General features: G+C 38.6%; 1 protein-coding gene across 1 annotated transcript; it reads right to left on the reverse strand.

Moving 5' to 3' along the window:
- Positions 1-7,239: 7,239 nt before the first annotated feature.
- LOC149213769 (uncharacterized) lies at positions 7,240-8,997 on the reverse strand. Its single transcript, XM_089389142.1, has one exon. It carries the CDS (start codon positions 8,995-8,997, stop codon positions 7,360-7,362), a length of 1,638 nt encoding a protein of 545 aa, XP_089245268.1. The 3' UTR covers positions 7,240-7,359.
- Positions 8,998-9,214: the final 217 nt, after the last annotated feature.

Consider the following 9,214-nt stretch of genomic DNA (forward strand, 5'->3'; position numbering starts at 1 on the left):
TCCACTTTAACCGTCTCGAGTGAAGTGAACCCCCCGGAAAATCCAAGTGAGTCTAGCCGACGTCTGCTCCAGGTACAGTGGGATCTTCCCTCCACCGTCACCTCGGTAGAATCCTAAAGATAATGGTCACTAAGGTTACCAACCGCAACAAATGCACCTGGGGGAACAGTCTAAACTCCGACAGCACGCAAGGGCAAAGTATCAAGCTCAATCCCCTTGCCGGTTCCTTGAAAATAATCCAAGGTTTACCGACAAGTGACCCCTGGCTCCTCGACAATGGTTAATCCGAGGTTTACCATTTGTAATACGTGCGTGTCTGGCGTCGTTCCCAACGAGGGGGGATTGATCCCCTCACTGGTTCGGACACGAGCTCGTGCTTCTCCTTTAAGAGGAGCTTTCCCAGAGTACAAATGAGACAATTGGATTTATTCTATCACAAGATAAGCTACTTGTTTGGTTTTGTTGTCTTGGAGAGTTAATTACTCACCTACTCCAAGACACTAGCCTGATCTAAATTGGTGTTTCAGAGCCCTAGTAAATAAAAGTTACTACGTCGATTTTACTTTAAGCGTTAATTTTATGGTTTTTCTTAAAGACAAAAGGTAGTGGAAGTGAAACCAATGGTGTGTAGACTCGACTCAAACCACTACAAAGATGCACCTAAGATGATTTACGCTACTTTCCTTTTTCAATGAAATTCTTAACTAAGAGAGTTGAGAGATGCAAATTTGATAGAAAACAACTTTCTTAGTAAAGACAATCAAAGAAACAATTCTCTTTATCTTTTCAAGCATACAAACATGACCACTCTTTACGTGCACGAAAAACTCTTTTTCTTTCAAAACTTTTCAAAGCTACTTGAAACAAAACTTTTCAAAGAAGATGTTTTTGTATTTTCTCTTTTTAATAAAGCATATAAACCTATTTTAACAAAAATCAATCTCAAAAGCTATAAAATCTATGAAAACTTGACTCACAAGAAAATCAAAAAGGAAATTACTCTAAGCAAACCTAACGAGGCAAAAGCCTACAAAGATGATTCTAGGTTGTTTTACTTGACCAAAATCAAATCAAGGACCAACTAATGCAGAATCAAAAGACTAGTCAAAACAAAACTCAAATATTTTTGTTCTTTTTGTAAAATGGAATTCAAGACTTAATCAACAAGCACTTCGAAATTTGCCCAAAGAGACAACTCAATGGTGAGTTGCTCTCACAGGTAGACTTTATGACAGGTCTGACTTCTAAGAATGCTGACAAAACCAGAGAGATCTAAGGCTTGACAACTTCTACCGCCAAAGTCACTACAAGACCTACTCAAAAATCAAACCCTAGGGCTTAAACTTCTATGAAATCCACTAAAACACTCAATGCTATCGAAACAAGTTCAGGTGAAGATCTTTGACAAGAGACTAATGGATCCGGGCAGTAAAAACTAAGAAAAAGAAAAATCTAAGAGAAAAAATGCAAAAAATGGAATTTTCTCAAATTTTAGCAGGGGATGCAGGGAACCTGTTGAGACAGGTGCGGGCCCGCTCTGTGCACACGGCGATAGTGCGTCTAGGGATGCACTGTGCAATACTCAGAGGGTGCGTCCTACTGGAAAATTCAAGAAAAACTCAAATGAATCTAACCCTAAGCTAACCCACCCAAAGACAAAGTCACAAAGCCAAAAATTAGAAAAATAAACCAATTTTCTCAGAGCAAAGTTCATACAAAGGAAAAGACTTTTCACATCAATGGAGTCCCCAGTATGGTCGCCAATTTGTCAGGCGGAAAGAGTTGATTGTGCGGACACAACCAACCTCCCTAGGAGCCTAAGACTCTCTAGTGACAAACAAGACAAATGAGAGCAATCCTTTTCTAAACATGCATTTACTATATGGGAAATCAAGTGTTTAGATCCTACCTGTAATCCAACGCTGTTGTAGCAGTCCAGCTCCGCTGATCCGGATGAGCTCCTCCTTCACTTTGAAACCTGCATCCACTAACAATCAAACGATTAAATAGCACTTGATAATCTCATAGAATAAAACATATTTAACACATAGACCAAGGAGTACATGAAACAACTCATAAATAACAAGTTATTGAGAAGAATGGACTCATTTGCATTAATAGGTAACAAAAGGAACAAATACAACCTGAGCCTTGGTGTTGTGCAAGTCCCTCCCAGGGTCCATCAAGAGTTCTCCTTTACTTTGACAAAGCTCACCCACTTCCAAATAGAACAAGCAAAGATGGCAATCTCTCCTCACAAGCTTCTAAATGGGAGTCCTAATTCCTGCAGCATCTACCCTTAGAAATGTATAGCTTCCAACCTCTTCTCCTTCTGGCCCAATGCCTGTATTTATAGTGCTCAAGAGGAAGTTAATCAGGTCCACCATCAATGGGATAATCCCCTCTTTGGATGGGATAGCTCCCTTATTGATGGGATAAGTTCCTCTTTGGTAGGAGTGCATGAACCATCTGGAGGCGCTCAATACACATCGAACAACCTTCTAGAATGCTCTAGAAATGACCACAAGTAAATTTTTAAAGATGAAACTTGCGCATTTTAACCTTTACAGGGGGACACACCTGCCCCTTTACATATAGAGCGTCCAAAGATGCAGCTTTTGTGAACATTGGGTGCGTACCCGCAGGTAAGGTTGAGAGAACCTGCGTACCCAGAGATAAATACATTTATAAAGACTTTCTCTCTTTTTTGGAGTTTGACATGGAGAGCAGAGGCATAAGACTTGCCTAAGAGGATAGCATGACTGTTGATAGAGCCATACTAACTGTAAATAGTCATGGTGACATTTTTTAGTGTAACAATTTTTCTTGCTAACCTGAATGCCTTTTCTAATGAATCAGGTTCCCAAAGGCGAACATCATGTTGGATATTATCCTTTAAAGTCCCTATTAACACATCAATCCTATGCTCCTTTAGAATATATTTTACCCTTATGTTCAATTTTTGGAACTCCTCAATGTGCTCCATTATTGAACCCTTTTGTTTGAGACTTGTCAATTGGCTAAAAAAAGTGTTGCTTTTTGTATCCTCATAATGTGCTATCAATTCTTCTGTTAAAATTTCCCAAGTGATAATTTGTTTATGAGAGCAAAACCATTGATACCATACAAATTGATTTGGTTCCAAATATAAAGTTGCAATACGTACCTTTTGTGTGTTTTTCACATTATTGAGATCGAAAAATTGCTCCATCTGTAATATCCATGTTGCAGGATCCTTGCCATCAAACTTCCTCATATCGATTTTTGGAATATGGTGGGTCTTTGATCCAATATTAGAGTCTATGAAATCATGATTAACATTTTTTTTGTTCGCATCATGAGTTTCCTTTACTACCCTTTCACCATTAGTAAGAATTTCTTGTAGAAAATTTGTCAAATTTACCTTCAAATCTATCTTCAAATCGTCAATCTTAGCTTCCATGCCCTTTATCTTAGATTCCACACCATTTATCTTAGCTTCTGTTAGCTTTTGTGAGAGTGAAATTTGTTGCACTTGGTCTTGTAATTTTGATATATCATGTAGCATTTCTTCCTCTTCTTCATGAGTCATGCTAGAGCTTTCAGGTTGCTTACTAGGTGTTTGCATTTTCTTTCCTTGGGGAATCAGTTACCGATAATAATGCTCTACTATGCCCTTTGAATTCCTTCAAAATAATTTTTCAAACCAAGCTTAAGAATTTTTTTTTAAAAATATACAAACCTTTTTTCACGTTGTAGGAGCTCGATGTTGCCTCTGATGTATCTCTGTAATTTCAAATCATCTAGTTCTAAACTTGCAACCTGCAGTAGCCCTCTATGTCCTCTTTCCAATGCCACCAGTATGATCCTAATTGGATTCTCCAAGGAAGATTTATGCCAAATCTCCCATAGTGACCTGATTATAGACTAGTTCAGTAGAGAGAACTTGTACAACATGCCACGTGTCCTTGTTTTGACCTTTGGCTTTGAAAATATATATAAGAAACTACAGTCCATCCTCTTTCTGTACCTTCTTACGAAATTTCAATCCAATGCTCAGAGAGAAATTTACGACGATTTTCCTCAGGTCACCTGTTTGGAATGTAATTCAGGAGTCTGGAAAAATACCAACTTCTTCAGATCATATCTCCGCAAATATAGCACAAAAAACTCTGAAATTTGGATCCACGGTTCAGTGCGATTTTTCTCAAATGGGTTTTTTTTCACTTCTGAAAAGTCGCAGAAAAAAAGTTATAGAAAAAATTCCACGATGACCTATTTGGAGCAGCAAAACCCTAGAATCCAAAGCTCTACTACCAAATGTTATGAAATCAGCTCACAAAAAGATAGAAAAGATAGATCAACGCTTTATAATTCAACCTCTTCGAGGGGGTAACCTCCTTTAAATTACATAAATGAACAATTCTTGGATGATTCAAATGAAAAAACCTCCTTTCTATATATAGGAGTCTAAGGAGTCACAATATAACCCAGCCGACCTAACAATAATAATATAAAGGCACAAAAATAGCAATAGAGGGATTCTATGGGGCACAGTAATAACAATATGGGGACAATAGGGGCACAACAATATTAATAAGGGATACAACTACAATAGTAATGGGGTAATCACTAGTATTATAGGGACCTAACAGACAGTCATTTTGTTTACATGTTGTTGGGTAGTATACTGACCAGTAGCATCAAACATAAATATTTTTCTTTGATAATCTTGGGGCATGGCATTGAGTTGTGCTGGTAAAACCAAAGGGGCATATTTTTCAGCCATAGTTGTGATTTGGGGTTGACTAGGGGGTAATACAGTGGTACTTGGAGATGCAGTTGAAATGGATGGGTGTGTGGTAATTACAGAGGAGGTTGAAGGGGTAGAAAGATGTATTAAGAGGGCCAAAAAATGAACTAGATGAAGTTAATGAGCTTGATTGAGAAGGAAACTGAGGAACAACGTGTTTTGGGGAATTCCCTATTGTGTATATTATTGGTGAGGTAGTAATAAAAGATGGGGTTTTTGTAGTATTTGAAGACTATGCAACAATGTGAGAGGCAACAACAGTGAGTGCAGCTAATTCAACCGACTGTTGAAGGTGAGCATCATCTATATGACTTATCAATGTATTTGTCAAAGCTTCTAATTTGTTGAAATTATCCAATACAAGTTTATCCAAATCTGGATGTATAGGCACCTTTTTAGACTCAATGAATTGAGTAAAATCAAGGTCTAACACAGTTTCATGAATTACATTTTCTGATTTAGCTTTAAACAAAGAGTCCAAATGACAAATCAAATGGAACTTCCACCACTATTGATATTTCTTCTAGGAGTGAATTTGCTTTAACTAACTTGCTACCACTTGCTTGAGTTTCTTTCTTTTCTGTATTTTTAGGTTTTCTTAAAATCTTGTCTGGGTCATCAACTATAGTAGCAAGTTTTGGATGAGGATTTGCCCTGGTATAGTGAGTTCTCTTGGGAGCCAGAATTCTAACATTTTAAAGTGTTTTTATGCAAATTTCTAGAATAAACTTTCTGAGAATGACCTTAAGGGGCTTAAGATGAAATTTAAGATTTCCCTAAAGCTTTATGTGATTGAGGATCGAAGCTCCCCAGTATGGTCGCCAATTATTTATCATTCCAAAATCTCCTTTGAAAGTTTAATAAGAAGGAAATGATAGAGGTAACCACCAACCACTTTTGGAGATCAGGATCTAGCCTTCTTGATGCTCAGAGAGGGCTTTCTCTTTATAATTTAACTTTGTTTTAGTTAAGATGATTTTAGGCTAGTTATTAATTGCACTTGGGTTTTGGTTTGGTTTTGAGTGGTGGGATCACTTTACTTAGATGAACAGAGGCTTGCTTCTACCATTGGGCTATGGATTCAAAAGTCAAACAAACAAGACTAGATTTAGTTCTAAAAACAGTGTCTACAAGGCAAGATAAATAAGTTACTGCAGATCTCAAAGGCTAAATGGTGAAATGGTTTCAAATTAGATCCAAGGAGCAATTAAGGGTTCCCTAGGCTGGACTCTGGAAGGAATGTGTTATCACAAAATCGTGTACTAAGGGCTGCTACTTAGCAAGATCTCATGCAACTATTTCAAACCAAGCTTAGACTAAGGCTTAGCCTCCTTAGTCAGAGAGGGCTCTCTCACAGATTTTTGATAGGAATTAATAACAAAAACAGATGGCTAACTCTTCAAACAGTACATGAAAATAAGCTGGTTGGAACAACGAAATAACACTTCTTCCATTGGGCTCATGGAGTCAAACACCTCTGCAGTAAACTATTAACTACTCAATCATGGAAGCCAAGGCATATAATGTTTAAACACTCAGAACATTTCTCAAAAAGAACCTCAACTCATAAACATACACAGGAAGTCTGAGCACTAGGTGAATTCAGAGTGATTGCATATTTAGTGAGCTGTAAAACATAAAGGATAAAGACAAAGCCACATATATTCTGAGCATTTGAACACATGATGAATCTTGGGAAGAAAAAGTAATCTTTATATTACTGTCAAAAGTCTTTTACATAAGCTGATATAAAAACTCTGTTTTTTCATAAATCTCCAACCCTTTTTACATTCATCCCTGATCCATATATAGGAACACACTATTCCCTCACTAGAGCGAGCTCAAAGGCTCTATTAACTACTCCTATATGCTATTTAACTAATTCATTAATTACAAAAGTGCTGAGCTGTAATTACAAAAAATCCTAATCAAACTAAAACACTAATTCCATTCTCCTCGTAACATGATTCTTCTTGGATCCTTGACAGCTGTCCTCCTTCAGTTAGGCTGAGATGGCTGAGCTAAAGATGCAATAAACAAGCTAACCTTGGATGCTTGAAAGCGCTGATGGCTCATTAATTGACCAAAAGATGTGCTCTGTTTTTACGGTCTCTGTCTCCTACCATCCTCCGAAAATGTAGCAGCATGTTCCCAACTCTTTAATAACTCAAAGTATGGAACGCTGCTACCAAACACCATGTCTCCAGATGAGCTGTAGGCTGTATTGATGTACAGGTGTCTCTCTTCTAACATTCCCGGTCAAACTGTTTATTCTGCATTGAAAACATCACCTACAGCAGTTTCGTAGCGCGCTACGAAACTGCTGTGTGATTTAAAAAACACAGTCTTCCTCTAAACTCCTCACAAAATTGAATAGCTGTTGTTGCCATTCTTCAGTTTCACCTTTGCTATGCTGAGATTCAGAATCACATTCTCTGTATCCTTGATCCTTGATGTCTTGATGCAAGCAACTTGAGGATTACCTTGAAGCTTTGGAGGAGCAGCAATTCTAAAATACAGTTACAAAACTGGAATGCCTGCATACTACAAAACCATAGAGGGTAGAATCAAACTAAATGAGAGGCATCCACCCTGTCATTGCTGTTACGGTCTTTTGACTTCCATGTTTCTAGAACACATTGCATTGCATAGTTACACCTCCATGGCACATGGTCAAGAAACATGGAGGGTGAAACAATAATGTCCTTAAAGCTTTCTCTATGTCTTAAAATAGCTCTGTGAGATGCATCCGCACGGTGAAGCCAATTCAAATTTTTCCATGAAGGCCATGTAGTCTGCTTGGCTTCTGGGATGATATGAATAACCAAGCCAGGAACGAACATCTCCACTGGCTCTGCCTCTGACACATCAGGGCCCAAATCTGTATTCACAGGTTGGGATATTGAATCTCCAGAAGTGCCATTCTCTATCACTATATCAGTATAGTGGGCATGCAATTCATTAGAATAAACCTCATCTTTATAGCTAGCATCTTGCTGATTGTTGCCATGATTCTCTGTGTCTGAATCCTCAATTAACACTGTACATTCATCAAAGGAAAGTTTGTCCCTTGATTCAGCACCTTTTATCTTGTACTTAAAACGTCTCTGCTTGTGTCTCCGATTCTTATCCCTTGGGACCATCGAGCCTGATTGGGATGTCTGCACAGAATCCTCTTTACAGTTTGTACCCCAAAGATATTTATTTGCATGCAGTAGGCGCCTTGCAAGTTTAGATATCACAGCAGAATCTGTAGAAGAATCTGTTGCAAGTGCTCCCAGTGCTGCTGCTCGCAAACGGAGGATTGAAGTCGCTGAAAGCCGTGACGAGAACTCATCATTGTAAATGATACTTGTTACAAAGCTCGAACATGCATCAGCTACAACTGCATCAACACAGGGGAGTACACCATATGCATAAACATGCAAGTTTGAGTACCGTTTGTGTAACATTATCCCTGCTAACGCACCAATTGCACCACCCAAAGAATGTCCAACAAATCGCAAAGCATACCCATGACACTCTCCATCAGGCCCCAATATAGAAGAAAGGAATCCTTTCTTTCGATGAGATGATGCATCTTGACCACCTCCAGGTCCATTTCTACTCTCATAGGTCTGATCTAAAGCTATCTGATCTGCATTTTCGAAATTTCCATCTAGTTGTATACAGAGCTCCCTAGCTGCCTCAACTATGCCTGAATGCCCAAAATGCGGGAAAGTTGTGGCAACACGTTGCTTTACATTATCATCTAGGATATCACTATTAAGCAGTCCATCCAAATCTGTTTCTGACAGCGCACATTCCCTACAGAGAACATCTGTCAAAAGATCTTCGGGAGTTTCAGTTCCTCTAACAGAAATGACCACACACGGCAAATGGTGCAACACCACAGCAAAATATGCAGCTTCCCATTTCGCTTGATAGACACGTCCTTTTCGCAGGGTGTCAGGAGGTAGATTAACAAATTTCAGATATGCCGCAGCATGACCCCGCCACCAACTGTCACCTTGTAATACAGGTCTCCTGTTACGGCTCCAAGGGGTCAAAACACCTTGCCGATATAGCCATGCACATGGAAATATAATTGGATTTTTGACATTAACATTCCATAAGAACATATCTGGTTTATACATTTTACCAAACAGTAGGCATGCGTTCTCCAAAGACGCCACATCTCCTTGAATTTCAACATTAAGATCCATCATATTCTCATATTGATTTGAAACCCGGTAGCATTATGTACATTTCACCTGTATGTATAATCAAAATGATTTTCTGGCATCATCTTGAAAAGTTGACCAGCCAATGTTCTTAACAACAGAACACAAGCTCAGATGCTGAGGGTCCCCTATATTTCTTGAATCCATCCATTGTGCAATAGCTGGTCTCATACTATCAAAATGAATGGCAGCATCCGCC

The sequence above is a fragment of the Pinus tabuliformis genome, chromosome 1_1 (genome assembly GCF_031772625.1).
Source record: "Pinus tabuliformis cultivar Carrire ecotype Pingquan chromosome 1_1, CPIR1, whole genome shotgun sequence".
NCBI classification, from domain to species: Eukaryota; Viridiplantae; Streptophyta; class Pinopsida; order Pinales; family Pinaceae; genus Pinus; species Pinus tabuliformis.

Bases quoted from the DNA above. Each gene is read 5' to 3' on its own strand.
- LOC149213769 (XM_089389142.1), bottom strand. From the start codon at position 8,997: ATGGATCTTAATGTTGAAATTCAAGGAGATGTGGCGTCTTTGGAGAAC.